Genomic DNA, 25,372 nt, shown 5'->3' with positions numbered 1-25,372 from the left:
AGTTTTCAAGTATGTAGAAGGTCATCATTGTTACTCCTGCTTTTGCTTTAGTTAGAGATGTTTCCCAAATTTTTTCAGCAGGTGACTTGAAAAGCCTAGTGTTCCCTGGAAAATCAGAGCCTGGAAGAACATCAGTATGACCCTGTTATAACCAACCACCCTGCCTCCAAACAAGATGGCAGCTCTCATGAGAAAGCCAATTTACTTTTCCTGGGATTATTTCCTCCCTTTTGACCAGAATTCTCCAACTTCTATATTTGGAATTACACAACAGTTTTTGCAACTAGCAACTCCCTTTCTTGTTTGTTTTTTGACTAATTTAATGGACTGTGAGATGAAATTCACTATGTAAGCAAAGTTATGTGGTAAATGAGAACGGCATTGTTTTTTGTTCAGATAGAATTTCTTTTTTAAAAAATTGAAAAATAAAACTGTATATTTTGATAATGTACATCGTGTTTTGATGTTTAAATACATTATCAAGTGGTTACATATAACCAGTTAACATATGCATAATTTCACATAGTTATTTTTGTGGTGAGAAAACTTAATGTCTATTCTCTGCATTTTTCAAAACTACCATATATTGTCTTTAACTGTAGTCACCATGCTGCCCAATAATCTCTTGAGTTTATTTCTCTTATCTAACTGTAACCATGTTTCCTTTGACCAGCATCTCCCTATCTTCCTATCCCCTCTAACTCTCCAAACCTCTGGTAACCATAGTTCTACTCTCTATTTTCATGAGGTCAACTTGTTTAGACTCCACACACAATGAATAAGACCATGCCTGGCTTATTTCACCCAACATAATGTCTTCCAAATTCCTTCATGTTCTTGCAAAATGTCAGAATTTCCTTTATTTTGTGGCTGAATCGTATTCCTCTGAATATATATCACATTTTCTGTAACCATTCATCTTTTGGTGGGTACTTGAGTTGGTTCCATATCTTAACTATTTTTAATAGAGCTGCAATAAACCCAGGAGTGCAGATATCACGTCAGTATGACTTCATTCCCTTCAGATATATATGCAGTAGTGGGATTACTGGATCACATGGTAGTTCTTCTTTTAACTTTTCACATTGCCTCTATACTGCTTTCCATAATAGCCATACTAATTTCTATTCCAACCCACAGTGTATAAGGGTTCCCTTTTCTCCAAATTATCTTCAATGCATGGGTTTTTGTTGTTGTTGTTATTTGTTTGTTTGTTATTTTGGTACTGGGGATTGAACCCAGGAGCACTTAACCACTGAGCCACATCTTCAGCCCTTTTAATTTTTTTTTTTTAATGTTGTGACAGGGCCTTGCTAAGTTGCTTAGGGCCTCACTAAATTGTAATCCTCGTGTCCCAGCCTCCCAAATTACTGAGATTACAGGCATGCCTGGCTTTTTTGGATTTTTGGTAATAGCCATTCTAACTAGAGTGAGGTGTAATTGTGATTTTGTTTTGCATTTCCATGATAATTAGTGTTATTGAACACTTTTTATATAACTGTTGTACCTGATATGTCTTCTTTGGGGAAATATCTACTTGTTTTTGTTTTTGTTTTGCCTATTTTCTAATCAGGCTATTTGTTTTCTCACTATTGTGTTGTTGACTTTCTCATTTTGGATATTAACCCCAGATAGAATTTCTATAGTCTCATAATTAATAGACTATTTGAAATATAGTAGAAATAATTTATAGCTGGAATGTTTAAAGAAAATGAGAGTCAATTCACATGCTTAAAACATAATTCAATAAAACTCCATAATATGCTTAATACCTGATTGCAGTATAAAAGCAATGTCCTCAGATTACATTTGGACCTGGAAAAATTAAACCCAAACTGAACAGAAGTTAACACACTGGACTTTGGGCAATTTATCCCAGCAGCTGTGCTAGACTAGTGACAATTATGTTAGCATGATGATGAACTAATAGCAAATCCTTGTGCCCTATTGTTTTCTAAAGAGGAATTCTAATGCACCTTGGGAAATTATGCCATTAATATTCATTAAGTGGACCCCGTGGTAGAAGCTGAAGATCAGAATTTCAGTGAAGCCAGAGGCACTTTGGAGAATAATCCAAGACCCTGACTTTCACCTCATTGATCATCTGCAAGGCTTTCTGCTCACTACATGAGCCAAAAGACCCTTCTGTGTAAATCAAAACGCCTTCCACCCAGAACCCTATGATTTATAGGACGTTTTCTGCTTTTGTGGGAAATTAATCAAGTGTCTTTATTATATCTTTATCCCTATTGCATCTTTCATTTTTCAGATATCTTAGACCAAAACCCAAAAGTTTTGGTGATAACATAGATGAAGAAATTGCTAACGAGATAAATACATAGATACACACCTATACTCTAACTGTGTAGTAAAATTCTCATTGTGCACTTCAAATGAAGTCAGCCCATTCTTATACATACAAAAATTACCCCATCAGGTCATATATGAATCAGTGACTGACTTCAAAACAAAATGTGATGGTCTCTGTCTTATTAAAATACATTAATTTTACACAAATAACCAGTTAATGTTATGTCTCAGAATCATCTATGAAAAGACACCAGAGAAAACACCATGCCAGGAATATTTCTGCATAAAAATCAGCTTTGTACTATTCTTTCATAAAGATAATGTATATTCTGCCACAGTTTAGTTATTTGCATCAGATATGTTGACCAGATCAGTAGAGAATATTCATGTGATGAATAAATATCTCCATCCTTTCCCTTCCATCAGATATTTTCTCAATGATTTCTGACTCCAGTGGAGTGATGGTTTATGGACGGTACGACCAATTCCTCCGGGAAGTTCTCAAACTACCCACAGCAGTTTTTGAAGGCCCTTCATTTGGTTACACAGAACAATCAGCTAGATCCTGTTTCTCCCAACAGGTAACATTTTTAAGGAAATGTTTCTCAAATAGCTGTTATTCTCCTTCTGTGTGTGGTTCCCAGTCACAGGTGCAAGGACTATCTTTCTTCATGACAATAGCCGAGGATGTTTCTTCCAGCATCTGACAAATGACCTCTGAGCCAGTAACAAACCGACCACACCTGGACTATAACAAAAGCTGGTGTTCACTGATTGTGAGATAGGTGCCATGCTAAGTTCTTTACTTCCTTATCTAATTTAATCCTTACAACAATCCTAGACTCTCAGTATCATCGTTATTACCACTATACTTTTGAAATGGCTAAACTGTCATTCAGCCCCACATGAGACACATCTGACCCAGCACCAGACTTTCCTAATGTTCAGCAAAGGAGAGTAGAAAGGTGTTGCCTCACATCTTGCAATGTGACCACAGCAGCCCAAAGTGTGACAGACAGCTGCCTAAGTCTTCCATAATATGACACACTTAGGGTTCCAAATGATGTGCTTTAACCGAACATGGCACAAAGGAAGCTGCTTAGGTTTGAGATCCTTCCATACTTACACCTCTCTGATCATAGGGAAAGACTACACGCAGCACAGTGATGGTGTATAAATCCATAAATTGAAGGTTTGCTTATAATCTTTTAAAAATCCAGACTAATTAGTTATTCCCTCCAAATTTATTACATGCTAAAAAGAATTATATGTGATGTTTCCATGCTCCAAAATATACATAAAATCATTGCATAGCAGCCTCTGGAAAAATTCATTGACTGTCCAGCTAGCAAGTATCATCATTCTGTGTACCTGGTGACCTGAGAGGTCAAAGCTGCAAAGGCATTCCTAAGAATCATGAATTTAGGTGGACTCATAAACGCATCCATAATGGTAGCAAAGAAGACATGGTTCACTGCACTAAATGCTAACTCTGCTCCTGTGTCACCCCACTTGGAAGTCCTTTTTGGCCCTCCCCATACTCCTGTGCCCCATACCCAGGCAGACTTATGTGCTCCTATGAATTCATTTCTGCTTCCCTCTGCCCCCAAAGACTGAATGTCCTTCTTTCAATAATTTCCCATTGGAGTTCTTTTCCTCCCCTCCAACTATATTTTGGTACCCATAATCCAGCCTCCCTCTAGCCTCCCTTCTTCCTACCCTTCCCAGACTCCAGTAGTCACTATCACACTCTTTTCTTCTCTAAAATCAACTTTTTAGCTTCCACATGAGTGAAAACATTCAATGTTTGTCTTTCTGGGCCTGGATTTATTATTATTATTATTATTATTATTAAAAGGAACTGTACACTCAAAGAGAATTATATGATATCCCTATGCTAAAAATTACTTTTTAAATATCCTATAGGTTGTCCCATTTTGAGATCATTTATGTATTCTTAGTGATGAAAATTGATACATGTCAAAATAATAACAGTTTCGGAAACTTCTAGGAGTAATTTTTAGCCAATTTGGTGAATGATTAAAATTAATAAGATCCTTTGAAGTACAAAATGAGGTAACCCAAATTAAAAATAAAAAGATCAGCTTATTTTTGTCTTAATATTTTTATAACAGTTTAAAGGATGAAAGTCCCAAAATGTTGGAAATGCTTCATTAAAAAAGTCCATGCTGGGCTGGGGCTGGGGCTCAGTGATAGAGCACTTGCCTAGCACGTGTGAGGCCCTGGGTTCAATCCTCAGCACCACATAAAAATAAATAAATAGAATAAAGATATTGTGGAAAAAAATTTTTAAGTCCACACCCACTGATAGTCTTGAAAGAGAATATTCCTTTTAGACATATAAATTCTAGTAGCTTTTAAAAAATACTTTACACAATATATATTTTAATAGTAATACTGATAGCAACCCTATTGAAAGCTTACGCTATTTAATATTATGAGGAAAAACTAAATTATAAATTTCCACTGATAATAAAAAAAATTAATGGGTTCCAAAACATTTGTTTAGTGAACTACAAGGACTAGTATAAGCTGCATGCCTTAAAACGACATTATATCTCTTTGGGGACTGACTTATTACTTTAAAATATCAAAGTTTGAAAGAAGTGTATAGATATGATACATTCCTTTTCTGCAGCAGAAAAGACCTGGACGAGGAGACAGAGGAGACTGAATTGGAAGGAAAGCTATAGACAGAGAAGAAATGAGAAGTTTTTAAAATTTAGAACATTACTCCTCACAGAATCCCCTCCTGATCTTACATAACAGAGCCATTCACCATAACCACTAAATATTGAGTACTTAAGCAAGTTGAGGGAGCTGGGAGGGAAGCCGTTTGCAAATTTAGAAGACTGATGTGGGAATCAGAGTGTGCTATGATGCTCTATTGAATATAATTCTGTGGAGAATTTCAATTCTTTGTCTTTCCTTGTCATATATGAAATTGAGGTTTTTCTCTCGATGATGTTGGTGATAAAAGTCTTTTATCACCAGCATCATCCAGTGGTGGAGTTAATCCAGTTTCGTGTATGTTCAGGTGCATGAAGCAATCGATGTCTTCATTTCTGAACTAGTTCAATAACACATTTGGCAAGTGCTATTTCTTCATAAATCAGAGCCTCATTGATGGATTATGTCTTTATTTCCAATGATATTTACATAGCAGGTAAGTTAAAATTATTCTCTGTCCTAAATTTTTGTGATTTTTTTTTTAATGCAGAAAAAAGTCACGTTAAATGGTTTCTTGGACACGCTCATGTCAGATCCTCCCCCTCAGTGTCTGGTCTGGTTGCCTCTCCTGCATCGACTGGCAAATGTAGAAAATGGTGAGCAGTTACTGCTGAGCAAAGGCAGTTTTTAAAATTATTGAAATTAGATCATCAAGTGTGCAGTTATTAAGCCCAAGAAACTAATTCATCTCCTTGATCAATAAAGCCTTGAGAACTGTCAGTTCTAAAAACTCATTAAATCTCATCATGCACCTCTCTGTTGTGTTCAATAGAAGAGCCTCAATAAGGAATGTGACATTTTCTAGTATGTTTTTGAGATGTGAATTTCCAATTTTGCATAAGTGGCACTATTTCTCCCAAGACAGTCAGCCAGGAATAAATAGATGGTAGAGATGGCAAAAAAAAAAAAAAAAAAAAAATTAAGTGGTAGCACCTTGCTAATCTTTAATCATATGCTCCAAATTGTAATCTTTCAAAAATTATACTTACATTAACGATGAGAGTAATGAAAGTTCCATAGTATTTTTAAGAACAAAAAGGAAGTATTTCCAGAATAAAAGTATTTCCTTTTAGTATATACAAATTAAAATATGAAATATAATATAGGACCAGAGTTAAAGAAGTTTAAACACTGAAGAGTTTAGTACTTCCCTCTAATCTTTAGGTGTTCTTATTTATAGTTTAATTGAACTTTGAAATTTCTCCAGACTTGAATAAAACATAATTTATCCTATGTCTCTTACTAGAATCTCAGTCTCTATTTATTCCTTTAGTAGATATTCGGGCTAAAGATGGTTTCATTTTTAAATTCTCAATCAGAATTTGGGGCATCTGATTTCATTAGCTCTCTTAGTTAAAAATTATGAATTTATCCTGTCGCCCAAGGGCAAAAAAAAAATTGGAAGGATGAATTTACTAGTCTCTTTGCGATTACTAACAATCAGATTTTTAACATGCTTTTATTTATATGCAGAAGTAAAGAGGAATTGAGGCTCACATTATGATGCAAGATGAGCTTAATCACTGTTTGCAGTTGCAGGACTAGTCATTTTCCACTCCTAAAGCTATGATTTCATTTCTGCCCTCTCACTATTTCCTGTTGCAGGAGATCAGTTTTTTAGGCATTTGTCCTAGTACAATTGTCTGAGATGGAAATCCCCCCTCCTTGTCTTTCTTTCCCAGAGTCAGGAAAGGGACTTATGACCTTGTTTAGAAGACAGTGCACCCAGAAGTGGTTAGATCTTTGTATTCACACTGCTTTTATCTTCATTTGTTCTTATGTGCATTGTTTTTCCTGGAAGGTTAGCCAGAGAATACTTTACCAAACACAAGAACAGTTGTGCTGTTGTTTTAGCATCTTTAGCTCAGAGTGTATGGGCAATTAAATGGATTTGATCTTTTGTTAGTTTCAAATCTAAAATATTTTACCTTCCTACTTAACAATTCTAATTTCTTGCCAAAGAAAGATAAGTGTCTCTTGAACTCTCTGAAGTAGAACTACATTCAGATAATTTACACATCTTGGGGGGGTCCTCTCCACCTGCCTCAGAGAAGAAGAAATATGTTAGATGAAGCCAGTGTCACTCTTAAATAAGCCCACTAGCCACTCCACTTTTTCACTTTTTACGTAGTAACTCAAATCTCTCATCCCCTTTTCCTACTCCTTCCCCATTTCCCTTTCTTTTTCTTCCATTTCTTTGATATTTGCTCTCTACCCCCTGGACAGTCAACTGTATCCATCCATTCTGCTTCTGAATCTTTAGTGAGCTGTGCCCGTCTCCAGGAGACAGAGAGTAGTTTGAGGGAAAAGCTAGCCAGTTTGAGTAATTTATATTCTTATAGTGTAAGAGATGGAAGCAGAAAGAGCAAATGGCGTTACAGAGATTTGTGTTGCTAAAAGGACACCTATTCTCTATCCCATTTTAATCCCCCCCCATACACACACACATGCATGCATGGAAAGGGTAGTAAGATTCCTAGAATAAACTAAATGTTTTCCTAAGCCAAACAGACTATCCTCTGGAATCACAACACACAGCAAATGCAATTCCATTTAGACTGTGCTCCTTATTCTCGTTCATACTGTTGTTTTCTTGTGTTTTTCTTCATTTACCCCCACCCCCACCCCACCTCCCAGTCTTCCATCCGGTTGAATGTTCCTACTGCCACAGTGAGAGTATGATGGGATTTCGCTACCGATGCCAACAGTGTCACAATTACCAACTCTGTCAGGACTGCTTCTGGAGGGGGCATGCTGGTGGTTCCCATAGCAACCAGCACCAAATGAAAGAGTACACGTCATGGGTAAGGCAAGGTCCCCACACCGTGGGGTGTGTGCAAGTGTTGTGTGGAATGAAAGGGAGCATCAAGGATGCTGACAGTGTTAAGGGGCAGGCTGAACTTCCACTCCCGTTCTAACATTCCCGCCTGCTCCCCCTCTCTCTTGCTTACTGGGATTTCTTACTCATTCTGTCTGAACCCAGTGTAGCATCCTAAGACTTAAATAGAGGGAGATTCAAATCATGTTGCTTCTTGGAATATAGACAATTCGGTACTGATTTAAATAACAACTGAAGAGCAAGCATCTTCTGGAGAACAGTCTTATTTTCACAGTAAGTTAAGAGTTTTTCCAAATTTTATTTTGTTTTGTTTTTGCGGAAAATACTGGAAAATAGTGTTAGTTTCACTTTTCTTAGATCCCTGAGTTCTTTTGAGTGCATGAACAGAATACTAAGTGAAAAAAGTATGAGTGTTTGGGCTTAATGTTATTTCATTTTGTTTTTTTCCTTTTCCCAGAGAGTGTAGAGGAGAAACTGTGGTTATATTAGCAAGTCAACTTTTTATGAATAGTGTTAGTGACCAGCTTGGGAAAGGTCACATGTGAGTGTCCATGTGATGATGTATTCTCAGGAGCACAGCTGGGTCTATGGGAGGAATCTGGCTCACTCAGTATGTCTGCTAATGGTTTGCACTTTTATTACCTCTATCTCCGTTCAGCTCAAAGTTCTAGCAGTGTTGCTCTTGTAACATATACCACCAGCCCTGCCAGCCTATCTTAAAGTAGCTCTGTCACAAGAAAATGCATAGCTGTATGAATTTTCTATATGTAAGTGTATTTCAATTCCATCTATATAGTCTTTACTTAAAGGGTAACTTACTATTCTTTTTTTAAAAAAAATCTTCTGAACATGCATCTTAAATGAGAATGTTCCTTCTAGAAATTACTATAGGGAACTGATATTCAGTGTAACTTCTTAGTTCATCATCTGTCATATTCTGACTTCAAGTTCTTCACTAAGGCAAAGTACATGAGAGCTTCCTGCCAGGTCATAGGCCATCCCTCGATATGGCTCAGATCATACTGAGGATAGATATGTGAACATGGATCATAAACTACAATTCAGCACAGAAGATAGAAGCAAAAACTTTCTATTTTGTTATGATCAACATATTACCAGTTTCCAAACTTCTATTCCAGATGCTACAGGGTTATGTTTGAAGACTAATCATTTTTTAGTTGTTTTTATGTAAATGCTGAAGCTACATAGGGAGCCTCTTTCCTAAGTACAGTGGACTCTAAAATTGTATAACAGGATGCCATGTACAAAGTTGGATCCAAATGTACAAGAGAACAAAGTGCCCAGGACTTATGGGTGAAGCTCTGTTTCTACTAGTAACTTAAGAGTCCCAAGAATCACATCTCCCAATAGAGCAGGACTTCTCAACAATGCTTTAAACAATAAGGGCAAAACAAGACACTTTATTATATTAATAATTATGAACTCCACATGTAAAAGGAGTGCCAAAATTATAAATGACTCCTCACAAAAAGGGAAAATTTGGTTAGGGATTTATTATATGGATACAATATTCTATCTTACAAAACTACATTACATGTTTATAATTTTGATGGTGTCACATAAAGAAAAAGATTCCATCCCTTCAAATGAAAAAGGCCACATAGTGCTCTGGGAAGAACATGAATTTTAAACTTGAGAGACACAGATTGAAGTTCCACTTTTACTTCTAACTGGATGTGTTGGGCCACGCTAGGAACATCTGGCACCTGGATTCCCGCAACACCTCGCTCAGCTCCTTCATTCCAATCCTTCTGTTCTTCAGTGGAAACAATCCTTCGAAAGTGAGGTATCATCCTGTAACCCCTATAAAGTCTTCATCACCTCCCTTTGCCCAAGAGACAAAGACACGTTCTGCCTCCTGCTTTCCTCTCCACCATGGACTCTGTTCCTCCTCCTCTTGCCTTTCTAGTTGCTTATTCCTCCATCTGGAATTATCTTCCCAGTCCCCTGAGTTTTTGTCGGAAAGACTCCCGCTGACTCATCAATTCCATCTAATTGAGGTGGCCCATACTCAGTAACTGCTTCCATTTATCACAACATTTCCTTGCCCTAAGCAGCAGGAGTTAAGTACCTGGTGGCTGGTTGCAGCAAGCTAGTCCGAGCTTCCTGACTTTGAGCACTCAAAAAGGATTTCTTGCTCACGAATGAATGAATGAATGAATGACTAACAAATGAAGGGCTATTATGAAAAGCAAATCACCTGATAAAATGTTACAATCATGGTTAGTTGTTATCACTTCTCTCTTTCTTCTTCTTTCCAGAAATCACCTGCAAAGAAGCTAACCAATGCATTAAGCAAGTCCCTGAGCTGCGCTTCCAGCCGTGAACCTTTGCACCCCATGTTTCCGGATCAGCCTGAGAAGCCACTCAACTTGGCTCACATTGTGTGAGTATCTTCTTCCCCCACCCCTACTCCAGATTAAGGTGAAAATCATCTTACTTCACTGACACCTGTCTGAAGCCATACAGAAGCAATTTCATATCAGTTGTCAGAATCCAAGTTTTAAAATTTATTCTTAAAAAAAAAAAAAAGAAACAAAGTAATAGGTTTTCCTTGTTGGCCTATACAGTTCTTCTGCTTGACTGTAAAGTAGGCAACACTAACGTAATTCTCCTTGAGGTGGAAAACATTCAAAAGCTTAATTTTAAAATATAAATGTTAGTGGGGTTTTCACAATTGGAAGTTAATGCTCAAGGGAATTACCATGGTTTTAAAAAATTTAAGCATATCATACTTTAATAGCAAATGCACTTTGAGTCCCAAATCTAAAATCCCTTTGTTTCATTTCTCTGCACAGCCAGTCACCTTAAAATTAGCCAGCAAATCTAAAAATTGTAGGTTTTTTTTTAAATTCTAAGCTACATAACTTTAGAAAATTCATGATCTATGCATGAGAAGGTTGAATAGGGGAACTGGTAGGAGTCCTCATAAGAACACTCTACCCCCACCCAAATAGATAAATTCTCCAAAGTATTTGGAGTTTGTGGGCAGAAAGGTTGGCCACTGGATATGCAGACACCATTCCAGCCACGTCCCAAAGCCTCAGGCCCTGGGGCCTCTCTGAGGTTTGGACGGCCACCACAGGAAGGGGCTCAGGGAAAAGAAAGTGCTTCTTCCTTGCTGTGAACTTGGGCTCAAAAGAAAAATTTTCTTTGTCTGCTTCTCTGTACAGTTAGGAATTGTGTAGTCACAGGTGTCTCTGGATAGATGGTTCCTCCTCCTTATGGGTTACCTTTTGTTCAGTGGGAACTGCCACATCACAAGGTCTGTATTTACATGTTGACATCTGCAGGCAGGATCCTGGACCTAACAGTATAAGAATTGACTGATGCAAAGTTCATACTCTGGGCAGGTCAAACATGAGCTGTAAGAGGCACTAGGGGGGATAAGACCCTTATGAAAGCAGTAACTCTTTCCTCTGAGGGGCCCAAGCAAATACATCGACTTCTTTGTGCTATATTGCATTTATGAGCTTTGTATAAATACTGCAGGGCTTTGTGCTGTGTGCTCCTGAGTGTGCTTTGAGGGATCACTGACCCCAGCAATACACACAGAACAGAGTCTCCTGTTTCTCTGGCAACACACTAGTCTGAACCAAGCATCCAGAAAACTAATATAAACCAAAATGGAAAACGTTGGCCAACTTATTTATGGAAATTATTCTCCTAAAAATATTCTAGGAGTAAATAAATCTGGGGAATTTCCCTCTTGGAGAAATCTGCTTCATAGGAGCTGTTCCTATTAAGGTCTCAACTTTTTTTCCTATAGTCAATAAGAGACATCACCAAGTTGCTAGTGAAGGAACATAACACAGAGAGCAAGTCCATGCTGTGAGTTCTGCCCAGAGCCACTTTCTACCAGCCCAGGAGGACAGACCAGCCTTCATGGGCACAAAGGCGATAGAGTATGGGTGTGAGTCACGTGGAGCTAAGAACTTTGCAGGAGAACAGAATGAGGATGCTGTTGCTCAGTTCTAGAGAGAATTAGAAAGTGAGCCACCATGAAATGAAAGTCACTTTCAGAGTGCATTTACCCACCTCACACACAATGCTTAGGGTTGGTGTGCATGTATGTGTGAGTGTGTGTGTCTCTCTGTGTTAATTGACTGAGTAAAAAATTTTTAATTTTAATTTATAGGGACAATATAATTTGATGTGTTATTTGCTGCATTAACTAAAGGAAATATCTACCCAATAAGTACTTCATTTAATGTGTTTACTTATTCTTGGTGCTGGGGATTGAATCCAGGACCTCAAATATGCTAAGCACATGCTCTGCCATTGAGTTATACTCCCAACCCCTACAATAGGTTCTTAGTCGGAGTTCCAGGGAGAAATTTCAAAATTCCCTTAAAATTCTACACAAAATGTGACTTTTTCTGATAAAACTTCCATATATTTAACCAGATTCCCAAAAGTTTTTTAATCAAAATACTGATCTACACTCACTGATAAAATACTTTTTCCAAATTCATCTTATTTTTAAAATGCAAATTATATGAGGCATTTAATTGTTAAAATAATATATAAGAAATTCTGGATGCAGAAAGTCCAGTTTATATTAGAATTTTTTTTGTATTTTTTAGCTATAGAAATCTCCCCCATATTTGTTTCATTAGTCAAATGCTATATAATGAATAGATATGCATACCTTTTCAGGGGTGAGGATATTCTAAGACTTCTAATTTTAAACTATGCTGCTCATTTAGCTATTCTAAATCAACACAAGTATATACGGGTCATTTAAATGACAAAATAAATGGCATATCTTTCATCTTTTACAAAGAATATTACCTTAATCTTCCATAATCAGCATGTATTGAGAAGTTAATGAACATTCACAATCCTTTCAACTTATTATAGATGTAATTTTGATACATTTGACAAAAATATTTGACTCTCCATTGCATGTACTTTTAGCATAAGCCATTGTACCATGTCTAGAGAGTAAAAATAAGTGAATGAACACTTGAAGAACACATCAATACTCACACCCCCACTTAATTCTCTTATTGCTCCCCAATATGGCTTAAAGCATAAAGGTTTTAAGCTGAGGGAATATTACCCTAGTACAAGGATATGTATAGTGAACTTTATTGTTTGTGTCTCTAGCAAAGAGCACCCTGACAGTATGATCCCTGACCTTTTCCAAATAGTTTATTAATCAGTTTGTCAGTTGTGGCACAGACCACATCTTTATCATGCCTTGGACACATTTTCATGTAAGTTCACAAGAGTATTCCAGCCTATATCACTTACACACATACAGAAGCTTAGAGACAAAGGTAATAAGGAAGCAGTGGGCACTGACAATATTGATGAGCATACTCTGTCATGCACTGGGTGACCTGGGATTGAGACACTGAGCATTACAGCATAACTAAGAACACAAAGCATTTTTTCTTTGTTATTATAAAAAAGTATATTCATTGTGTCAATTAGTGCAAATTCTTCAAAGATACTACTTAGAAAAAAATCACATGATGCAGATGTTCATGCAAAGGACGAATGCATGTCCCTTGGCAACAATGAAATATATTTAATGTTCTGAAGCTCACGAATATGGAATTTAATGCTGAGCATTATACAGTCTTCTTAAATGCATACTTCTTGGCTGTGATTGTGTTAAAAAAAATGGCACTAGTTTTCTAATATGTATATCCAGTCTTAAGAAGTAAAAAGTTCTAGATATAAATTAGACAAAAATACATGGCTTATACTTGATCAATACATATATAAATAAATTAGAAAATATTTTCATTATTTAAGACTCTAGTTTGAACTTTTAAGTGTAAAAAATTGGAAAAAAAAGAAGGCTAAGATAGAGTAAAATGAGACCAAATCAATAGAACTTTTAAACAGGTTGTGATCCTGCTATCTCACACACATTTGCATATGGAAATGAATCATGTAACACAAAAAATGCCATGCCCTTACTATAGCCAAGGGATTTTATACACATGCAGTAAAGAGGTGTTGCCAACCATGAATCAGTCCCTAAATAGAAACGAGCAGGTGGTGGCATTTTGGTTTTTGGCATTTGTTCTTATCTATTGTATTGCTCGTAAATGTTGCCATGATTAACAGTCTCTGTTCTGTTCGATTTTTTTGCTGCCAAAAGTGATACTTGGTAAGTAGTTCAATAGTCTCCTGTGTACTTATAAAGATTTAGAATCATAATTATAAATGGTCATGAGACACAAAACAAGTAAACAACATGAGGCTAGTTTAAACTTATTCTGCCTTGAGCAGAACTCTGAGTTTAAAAAAAAAAAAGGATGCCAATTTTATAAAAATGTCTTCTGCAAAGATCTTATCCAGAAGAGAGAAAAAAAAAACACTTTGTACTATTCCTTATGACTTTCTCCATTTTGTGGAACTGTTTTGTCTTCATGAGAGTCAATATGTGTAACATTCCCAATGTGACCTATTTATTGGATTAAGGCAACTGGCCATTTGGCTATGGAGGAAATAGGAACTTCATTCCTTCTGAAAGCCATCATTTGGTGCCAAGGTTAGCCATTCTGTGTTCCAAGTGCAACATTTTGATAGTGAACCTTATACATGAAGCCATTTACTGAGAAATCTCAATTTCAGCTTTGCAATGACCAGGTTCAATAGAGTAAATTTACTGAGCTAGTTAAAAAGCATTCCAGATCCACTTGTTTTCTCAATTTCTGCAAATAGAACAAGATAGGAGCATTTTTTTAAAAAACAGACAAAAGAGAACCAGAAATGAGGAGTCACTTTTATTTTCTTTTCAAATTTTTGCAAAGCTACAATGAAGGGGTTCCATTCTGTTTAGTGTTTTAAAATTAGATGTACCTAAATTCGTAATTACAGAGGAAATTTGAATAAAATTAGCATCCTGATTATAAAGTGTTTGGCTCAAGAAAGAATTAGTTAAATCAGCCTCATGTTGCTCACTTATAACAAGATACAACCTAGATAGGTAATGCAAAACATTAAGATCACTTTCAGAACTTAAGTTAATATATCCAGAGTAGATTAAATAGTGAATATGCTATTTTGACCTCCTCCAATAAATAATGTGTCTCATATCACCATTTAGCACCATCTACTAGGAAAAAATGTCAAAGAATTGTTGCATATAATACTGACATTTTAATACCTATGGGGTGTCATGTCCATTTCAATAAATACATTGGGATAGACAAGTCTGTTTTCCCCAGAGTCTCATCGTTATAAAATCCCAAACTAACTCTGGTTCTCTAAAAATTAAACTATTTACAAATTTGGCTTTTAACCAAGCCAACATTAATTGAGTTTATCCTCTGGGCTACTGTAAATACTGCCTCATCTTCAAGAAATTCTATACTGTCAAATTCAAATATGGAATTAGACTAAAACCAAAACTTCCTCTGACTCAGAATGATTCCCTGCCTCCCTGTCCATCTCCTGAACTCTGAATCCCATCTCACCTTATTGTTCAGTATCTTACACTGAACCTAAAATAAGACCAAAAACTGCTTGGAGATGAGATAGGGATCTTGGCTCCATAGTTTTGTTTGGACTAAAAATATTCATGATAGGGAAAGAGGGACAGAATGAAATGAAGAAAGACCATGGAAGACAGACTCGATGCACTTAATTGATGTTTAGGGCCAAGGAGAATTCTGAAAAACACTGAATCCTGTTTCCTTACACTGATCATATGAATAGAGTGAAGTAAGGGGATACCTTACACCATGCACCCCATCATAGGGATCAGTCCAAGATCAGAAACAGTGAGTCCTTGTGTTGTTTCATTGTACCTTCATTTAGAATAAAAAGCAAATAGATGGATGGATAAAGAAAATGTGATATATATATATATACATATATATATACACAAATATATATATATTATTCAGCCATAAAGAAGAATGAAATGATGCCATTTGCCAGTAAATCGATAGAATGGGAGACTATCATGTTAGGTGAAATAAGCCAGTCCTCAAAAAACAAAGGCTGAAATTTCTCACTGACATGTGAATGCTAACTCACAATAAGCAGTAGGTAAAGAAGAATAGAAGTTCACTGGATTAGACAAAGGGGAATGAAGAGAAGGGAGGGGGATGGGAATACAAAAGACAGTAGAATGAATCAGACATAACATATGTGAATACACAACCAGTGTAACTCCACATCATGTATAACCACAAAAATGAGAAGTTATACTCCATGTATATATGATATGTCAAAATACATTCTACTGTCATGTATAACTAAAAAGAACAAATAAAAATTTTTTAAGTTTTATAAACAACAACAACAAAAATAAAGAGAAAATAGGGCAAAATATTGTTTGGCAGCCTGTGCCCTTTTGTATATTAGAGAGGGCCATTATCATGGGGAACATAAAGGGGAGTTTCCAAGAGCTCAGGAATCCTCCTCTTTCCAAAAGGATATGGATTCTGATCATCAGGTTTTCCAAGTAGAAGTAAGGCAACAGCCTTCTTCCACATCCTGACCCATTCGAGAACATGATTCAGTGAAACACCAAGGCTCCAAGCCCATGAATAAACCTGCTCATGTTGTCCAGAGACCTTCCTTCCGTGTTTTACTGAGATGCTACATTCTCAAGGAAATGGAACTTTAAAACACTTGAATGATCTAACTGGAGCATGTCTGCTTTCGTATGGACCCTGAGCAGGGTAGAACATCTTCCCATCCCCTATCCTCAAAGGCTGTGGATAGTTTTTCACTTGTGACTCAGCTTTGCTTTAAATGTCCACACTCACTGTACTCTGTTTTAGGCCTCCCAGACCTGTAACCAGCATGAACGACACCCTGTTCTCCCACTCTGTTCCCTCCTCAGGAAGTCCTTTTATTACCAGGAGGTAAGTTCCAGTCCTCTTAAGTCCTGTTGTGAAATAAGCCTTGGTTCCATGGCAAGAAGAATATTCTATTGTAAGTCAAGTGCAGGAGACTATTATTGGAAACTGACTTGTACATATCCATCCCAGGTCTTCAATTTCAGTTATTTGGAAGCATTTAAAGAGGGCTGGGATGCCTTTGGGGTTCATGTCATTTCTCGAAACCTGCATTTCTAATCGCCCCCACAGTAAGAATGTGGGGTACGTTCTAATTTCACTATGGACGCCCAGGTATTCCATCTCACCGAGTGAGTCATGTTATAGCACATGGAGTGGTCTGTTGGAATTTCAAGATGTGTGGCATGTTATTATCTAGATTCTGAAATATCTCATTATTTGAGGCTCCAGATATAAAGGAATCTTCTACTGGCAAGTCCTCTTCTGGAATTCCTGAGGCTAGAGGCTGAAGACCAAACTTAGAAATGTAGTTTCCATGTACATAACTTAGTGGATGATAACAAGAACTTTTTAAAAGGGTGGATGTATGTCTCATCTTTTTTGCACAAGATTCAGGAACAGGAGAAGTGTACTCTCTAACAGTTAGCGTTGGAAACATGCAGGGCTCAAGAGGTGCTCTGAGTCATTTGATCAAATATCACAAATCAAGCACCTGAAAGTTGTTTAGTATATACATGGAGAAGGTTTACAGGAAATCAGGAACAGAGGTAAGGAAAATTGGAGTGAGTAATTGAACATAAGCTCTCAAATGCCTTTCAGCCATAAAGAAGAATGAAATGATGGCATTTGCCAGTAAATCGATAGAATGGGAGAAAAAAAAAAAAAAGCTCATATTTAAAAAAAAAAAAAAAAACATAATCCATCCATCTTTTCCCCAAAGAGTTTTGTAAAGTTCCAGTTTCACAAATATCCTGGCATATTCTAGTAAGGATCAGAAGACAGCAAGACTCAACACACTGTTAATTTTTCCCCTGAATTCCTATGTTTGCCCATCAATGGGAACCTGAGATGAAGATGTTTCCCACCATCCCATAATTATAGCAAGCAGAATTAGGACAATGGACAGTACATGTTATTTCCAACAAGTAGAAATGAGGAGGTCCTGGTACTGCAGAACATCCACAGCAAAATGATGATTTTAAGTCCTCACTAACTTCCTGTTGGTTTTTCCAGAACCACCAGCAAATTCAAAAGAAAACCCTAACCTGTGAAGTCTATAAGACACACAGGCCTGTTCATCTACCTAGGAAAGGACCGGTGTGATATTTAGAGTAACTGTGCTTTTATTAGGAAACTCTACATTCTGTAAATGACAAGCAGAGGTAGACCCCATCCTTACTGAAGGTCATTTTATATCATTTCAGCTCGGACGGTGCTTATGGTGGATGCGTCTAGATGGATAACATGACTTCCTCTACCCTAAAATATGCCTATAATGCTTTGAGCTGTTCTGCTTTCTCCAGGGTACATGCTACCCATTAACTTAAAACATGATCATTTCCCTTTTCTCCCATTTTCAGTCCTTTTGGCATGTTCCCTGTGAACCACAGACATGTTGTTTAAAGCGTGCAGTTCTTCCTGTCACCATGGAGACTAGACCCTGGTTTCTGTGTGAAGGGTGCTGTTCAATAAAGCTCTGTACACTGAATGTTCTTCCTCTCTGAGTGGGCCTTGCTCTGTCCATGGAGGTTTTAATGAGGTCTCATTGTTTGCATCCCTCAGGTTACCTGAGGGGATAAGTGCACCCAGCCCTGTGGCTGAAGAGCATTCGCTCATTAAGCTGTATGTAAATCAGCTTGACCACAGCACACGGTCAGTATCCCTGAATCACTAATCATAGAAGTAGTTCCCCCAGCTAGTTGGCTAGTCTCTCTGTTAGAGCACTAAAATCCTTCTATCGAATGTCCTAGTGGAGATGAAGTTCTTCTGGGATTTAAAGAGCTTCCGTAGAAAATTTTCAACCTAAGCTGGACTTCTCAGCTCTTTTCTTTCTTATTCATTTCATACCTTCATACCAGTACATATGAGGTGAATATGTGAAGAGTACTGTGCTGGCTCTCATTTGGACAACTCTCTGATTTTGTGTAATCTCTAAGTCCCTAGAGGATGACTTCTAAGACACTAGAACTAAAGAGCCATTGGGGATGATCTTTAGTGCTAAGTAGGATGTTATGTCATGTGGCTGGACCTTACTGCAGTTAAAGAAAGACTTAAGGACTTAACCAGCCTTAAGACCTTTCTTTTCCACTGGGCAAGGGCCATTTCTCCCCCAAGAAGAACAGTCTGATTCCTGTAGGAGTAGCAATTTCAAAACCAACTTCTAACTATCAGTGCTTGGTTTCTGTCACTTGATAATGATGGTGATCCACTTTGCTTTCTTAAGTATGTCGATACACTGAGGTTGATGGAAACCCATCATGCCAGATGAAGGCATAAGTTAAAGGCCCTATTCCTTCTATGATTGGAACAGGACTAAAGACATATAACCTAGAAGTCTGCCCTCAACCCCACTGCACCCCCAGCTGCCCCCTTTAAAATCAAATAAAACCGAAGCAGGCCAAGAACAGTACTGTTCAGTATTAGGGCAGCATTAATAAAGTAGGGAAGCTGGCCATGCAGGTATTTTATTTAGCCTGAGTTGTTAGTCTTTTGTACTTTAACTTAGAAATCTCAGAGATCTTAGAAAGATAAAACAGAGTGAGGATGAATTAAAATCACCATTGCAAAATCCTCTCTCCACACTCCTGGCATTCCCTGCCTAGAGTCCTTTACAAGTCTACCACTTTGATCTTCAAAAGGCACTAGGGTGAATCTTTGAAGTCTTCTGACATCCTGAGTAATCCACCTCACACAGATTTACGAGTGTGTACCTCTGGTTACCACCACCATCTGTCACATCCCCTGTTCCTTTTCCAGTGATATATTTGATACACTTTTCCATTACTTAAAAGAAGGGATTCTCAAAGGCACTCTCTTTTAGTCCTTTGAAGTCCTCTTGTGTGTGTGTACCTGTCTAAATGTGTATACATGCACATGTGTGCACTCAATGCTGATTAGCAGTTAGGTAGGATGTGGGTCAAATAATATAAATTATAGACATATTCACCTCATTCATTTTCTTGATCATTATCTATGTTCTTATGCCAAGATTGTTTTCTTGTAAATTTATAGGAAATAATGGCTGGATTGATGGCCATCGATCATGCTCACTAGGAAGAGGCCTCCAATAGCTAAACATGGCAGCCAGCAATCTTATCTAAGCTTATGAAAGATGACATAGCCTTACTGCAAATATCATCGCAAGGACTGACCACAAAGCCAGGCTCATATGGCCCTCTCTCCCGATCACTGCCCACAGCCTCGGGCCTCTGAGGATCTTCTTTCTTTGTTGGTGCCTCTTGTAAAATCTTAATTATCTTTCCAAAATCCTGGTTTAATTTATAAGAGAGTTAATTAGGCCGTTCCTATGATAAATAAACTTCTTTGATTATGGCCCAACTTCTTCATTGGCCATTAAAAGGTACACTGGAAATTTGAATGACTAGTTTCTTTTACCTCCGATATTAGAAATATTGCTTAAAGACTTCACAGGTATTTTCATAGTTGCAATTTCTAAGGTGGTAATCACTCACAAAAGGAAGCTTTTGGGCTATTACATAGAGCACCTAGCCAGATCCTATCATCCTGTCATTATTAGAAAATGACTTGGAATTCATATAGTGTGCTGAATGCAGTCTAATATACCATTTTCTGGTTCATTGCAGTCACACTGGTTATTACTGACATTATTAGCCTCTATAATACCTATGAGGAGGGCCCTCCACCCACCCCAAGCACTTCCTAAATCCTAGTTCTTCCTGGGTGAAGTAGCATTTGTTGGTGGTTTTTGTTGGTTGACTCCTTCTCGGTCATTGGGTTAATTGGGTTGTGTTTTCATCCAAAGAAAAACTAATTCACTGTGGGGTTTTTTAAATTTTTTTTCCAAATGCTTTTGCTTACCCAAAGATTATTTACCTAACAACCAAGGCTTTTAATCTGAATTAAACTGTTCAAACTAACTTTCAAGCATTTGTGATTTGGTAATCAAAAGTGTCTAGAAATAAAACTGACATATTGAATGGAGCTTTGCTTCTGAAAATCAAAAGTTCTCTCCATGACTATTTTTTTTCTAAGAAGCCTATCCATTTTCAGTCATAAAAATGGAGAAATAGATAAATCAACATCTGACACCACCCTGAAGATGTCTTCAGTCTTACACTGTTCTGAGGATATTGTGTGAAATTACATGAAATTTGAAATAATTACCCTCTGTAGATAATTCTTTATTTCATGTATCCCTAGAGCCACGTATGCACTAAATTTTTTTCAAACTTGAATTCACTCAGTCTTTTCACTCAATTCTAACAATTTCCTTTATTTAACTGTTAGTGCATAATTAAAACCACAATCACCTCTCTTTTTTCCTTTGTTAACCTTTTTAATCTTACTAACATGCTTCAGGTGATTTTGGTACACACTGTGCACTCAGCACACTCTTCTCTAGGTTCTGTTGGCAAAATGCAATTGTTATGACTTGATAATACTGGGGGACATCATAGTAAGCAGGATTGGTACCTGTTCAACATGAGACAACATTTATGCCTGCCGTACTTGATTGACATCTAACTCTTCTACTAAGATGCTAACCTATTTTTTATATGCTTGCTAATTTGCGTATAAGAGACATTTTACATTTCAATTATAAGCTACTAAAAGCTTAGAAAAAGAAAGTGAAACAGGATGTTTCAGGAAATTATCTCTTAAAACTGATCAATGGACTCTAATTGTGCTTAATTAGTTTGGTGACTTTATTACTAAACTGTGTAAATAGTAGTGAGAAGAAAAATTTTATTCACAAGTGAAAGTTACTTAAAGAGGGAGTCAACTTTACAAATCCTTCTTGACAACTCCAAATACCACACAGGTTTATTCAAGAATCAATAGAAGTAAATATTTATTTTTAAATATTGTGGTAATAATTATATTTCATATTTCCCAATTTGATTATATAATATTCTTATCCAGGCTTTTTAAATACTGTGCTCAGTAGAAGAAAAAAGTTATTTGACCAAGACTGATATAGTGATCCAACATAGGCATAAGTGACTTTTAAAAACGCATTCAAGGTTCAGGTAAGACTCCAGGGAGCATTTGCATATAATTTTGTTACCTGAGGATTTCCTAAAACTGTTTGCACTAAACTAAAAATACTGGCTTTGGTTGTTACCAAAACTAAGGGGAGAATTAAAAATAAACAAACATGAATATATCTATCCTTCCAGAATCCATTAAGTCATTGCATATCTGTAGGCTTTTGTATGAAACTTTTGGGAAAAGGCTATTTATCATTAGATATGCTGTTTTCCAGAGAGGTTTTTAAAAGTAAATTGCTGAAGATATTTTAGGGGAAAAAAAAATAAAACACAATCTCAAGGAATATTCCCTGCCGTTTTGCCTCCTGCAGAACACACAAATTGTAAAATTTCCTGCCGTGCCCTCCAGGGTAAACAGCAATGATGATATGTGTGCAGAGGGATGTCTGTATAACTTGCCATGAGCCTGACAGAAAAAAAATGAGATATATGTAAACATATCATATATATATATATATGATTTGGGAATGTGGTCTTGCTTCTCCTTGAGACTTAGATTAGGAAAGATGTTATCAGCCATGTTATCCTCCATGTGGAGGGAGCCCCAAGTAGTTCCCAGTTTCAGAGGCTGAAAGGAAGAGTGCATTTTGATTTGAGACAGGGCAAAGAGCAGCTTTGGGAGCAATAGCTAGAGTTGTATAATGTCATAATTGCATTCTGACACACTGAGATGCTGTCAGTGCTTCTGGGTAAGGAAGAGGTGCCATCCATGTGCCTGACCCTAAAGCCCATAATCAACTGGAAATACCACTTCACTTCTCAATGCAAGCCACCCAGCTACAAGATGAAAATTTAAAAATCTAAACTATTCCATGAAACAGTAGGAGAATACATTGCCTCAAGGAGTCACTGTCTTCACAATTCAGAAGAAAAAAAAAAAGTTCACTTTGCTTCCCTTCTTCAAGCTCCTGGGGAGCAGCAGAAGGGATTCTGGAGAAGGTACCTCAGGTGGGAAGACTTTAAAGACTCAAGTTTAAATAAAAACCTGCCTCTAACTCAACTCTCTGAAGTTCCTGATCTATTTTATTTTGAAAGAGTAGCTATTTTTTTTTTCTTGTGCCCTTGGCCACCTTCATGCATGGTCGTATTCTTGACTTCCCAGAAACAAGTAATGAGAATTTAAATCTAGCTCCAGGAAGTGTAGAAACTATGTGAACAGTAAGTACCAAAAAGGAAGAAATGCTCCTGCTCCTATAGCAAAACAAAATAATTTATTTCCACAAACTCAAAAATGTGCATGGTATTACCCTTATATTTTTCAGCAACAGGTTTTTCCAAGAATTCATATGAGGAGGAAAAAGAAAATGAAAGGATTTAAATGATTCCCTCAAGCCAACACTGGCAAGGGTCAGTACAAAGAAAATAACAAAACCCAAAGAGATGTGTCTACTTAGAATATCTGCTCATCTCTTAGAGGGAAGGAGAGATCCGGAAAGAAGAGGGAAAACAGGGTAATGGAGGAGAGGAAGAAAGAGAAAAGGCCAAATAATTGAAGAAAAAGAAATAAGATCACCAATGAAAAACTAGTCAGTTGCCTCCTTCCTGACACCCTGTCCCTACTAGGTACTTATATCAGAAAGCTCCTCCATGTTTGTGGAGTGACCAAGTGGTGGGAAGATCACTTTTGGGCTTTACCACAGCAACCGTGGGTTTCTCCCATAAAGCACCACCAGAATAGTTTGTAGCAAACATATTTCTTTGGTTGATTTTCTTGTGTTCCTTTTTGCTCTTTTTCTTCTCTTTTCTTTTTATCTCACACATTCAGCATCAGTGGATATACATGGGTAATTATTAGATTGGTTTAAAGAAATACTGCTACACTGTTTCTGGGATTCAAAGAACAAAGAAACACAATAAGGCAGGGAAATCTTTTAGTTGGGAGGAAAGAATCATTGATATTTCACACAGTGTTCCAAGTGGTTTTGCAAGCATCTGAAATCAATTATACGATAGATAAATCTACCTTAATTCAGAAAAAAAAGTCACTGAGGATATTGGGCAATAGAAAGACTATAGTAGACAGGTTTGGGATATTGTGTTGGTGGGATAAGGGAACATCACTGAAAATACCACCTATGAGGGGTTAAGGTGGTCTTTGACCCTGATGAGTATATTTCAGTCTTAGAATATAAAGATCAATATGCTGGAAAAAAAATAAGGCCATCAGGAAAGAAGAGTCTCCTAGAACATTCATCTAATTTATTGTTTTCAAAGTTGTAATGCTCTATCGCTGGGCATGTTGACTGTAGTTAATAGCATCAAATTGTGTGCTTCAAAATTGCTGCAAGAATAAGATTTCAGCCGGGCTCGGTAGCACATGCCTGTAATCCCAGTGGCTTGGGAGGCTGAGGCAGGAGAATGGCAAATTCAAAGCCAGCCTCAGCAACAGCGAGGCGTTAAGCAACTCAGTGAGACTCTGTCTCTAAATAAAATAACAAAATAGGGCTGGGGATGTGGCTCAGTGATGGAGTGCCCCTGAGTTCAATCCCCCATATCCCCCCACAAAAAGAATAGGATTTAAATATTTTTACTACAATAAAAATAAGTATATGATATGATAAATGTTAGTTTGATTTGATCATTCAATAATATGTACATACACCAAAACAAAACATCACATTGCACCCCACACTCTAAAGTCACTTTTCTTTTATGTGCAGCTATACTTTTTAAGCACAGAAATACTTTATGTTACAGATGCCCATCTAAAAGGCCAAGTGAATATGCCAAATACTCACAAACACCATCGGCTACTCTATCATGACATTTTATTTATAAATCAAATTTGACATAAATTTATCAGATTTCACTATTTAAGGAAGCTTTTGAATACACTGTTACAAAGTAACAATACTAATCATAATATGTATAATTCTAAGGCTATTCATTTATACATTTCTATGTGTTTTGAATTTCTGTCTGAAAAAGTGGTACTTTGTAGTACCTTAAAATTTGTAGTTAAAAGTTTTGTAAGATTTTAATACTTTATATATAATCTAGAGAAAATTGTGGCAAAACCCTATACTTTTAGATACCATGCTAATACTTGGTATTTTAACAAAGTTGGACAGTTTACCTTTGTATTTTCCATGAAGTGTGGGATAGTTTTAGGTACACCAATGTGTAGGGAAATTCTTAACCTACAAAGGAGCAAACTCTCTTAAAACAGGTTACTAATCTAGTTGAAATACCATATATCCCAGGGAAGTATGCCTATTCATCACAGTAAATCTTGGGTGACTTTGGCTTGGCCACACTTGATTAATTATAAAACAATATTTCAAACCTTAAAATTGTCCTTTAAATTACTAAATGAAATTAATATTCCTATGTTAAAAATGGCTTTAGTGACAGGACTCTATTCACTACTTATATATCAATATTGACATAAGAAATACGAATACATATATAATCTCCAGAGT

At 36.9% G+C, this 25,372-nt stretch overlaps 1 protein-coding gene across 37 annotated transcripts in view; it reads left to right on the top strand.

Annotated features, from left to right (window-relative positions):
• Positions 1-25,372, top strand: part of Dtna (dystrobrevin alpha) — a 315,681-nt gene that overhangs the window by 234,996 nt on the left and 55,313 nt on the right. For 10 of the 37 annotated variants that reach the window (XM_048806343.1, XM_048806342.1, XM_048806340.1 and 7 more), the window contains 7 exons: positions 2,737-2,891; positions 5,552-5,657; positions 7,699-7,865; positions 10,183-10,307; positions 14,043-14,051; positions 16,681-16,764; positions 18,481-18,570. In XM_048806343.1, coding sequence (XP_048662300.1) covers positions 2,737-2,891; positions 5,552-5,657; positions 7,699-7,865; positions 10,183-10,307; positions 14,043-14,051; positions 16,681-16,764; positions 18,481-18,570 — 736 coding nt within the window. Of the gene's footprint in view, positions 1-2,736; positions 2,892-5,551; positions 5,658-7,698; positions 7,866-10,182; positions 10,308-14,042; positions 14,052-16,680; positions 16,765-18,122; positions 18,407-18,480; positions 18,571-25,372 lie in introns of those variants that run through there. The other 27 variants (XM_048806349.1, XM_015482445.2, XM_015482449.2 and 24 more) reach the window with 6 other exon arrangements.

Source organism: Marmota marmota, unplaced genomic scaffold, assembly GCF_001458135.2.
Source record: "Marmota marmota marmota unplaced genomic scaffold, marMar, whole genome shotgun sequence".
Classification (NCBI taxonomy): Eukaryota; Metazoa; Chordata; class Mammalia; order Rodentia; family Sciuridae; genus Marmota; species Marmota marmota.
The sequence above is the reverse complement of the archived record's forward strand: the minus strand, read 5'-3'. Positions and strand labels throughout refer to the sequence as shown.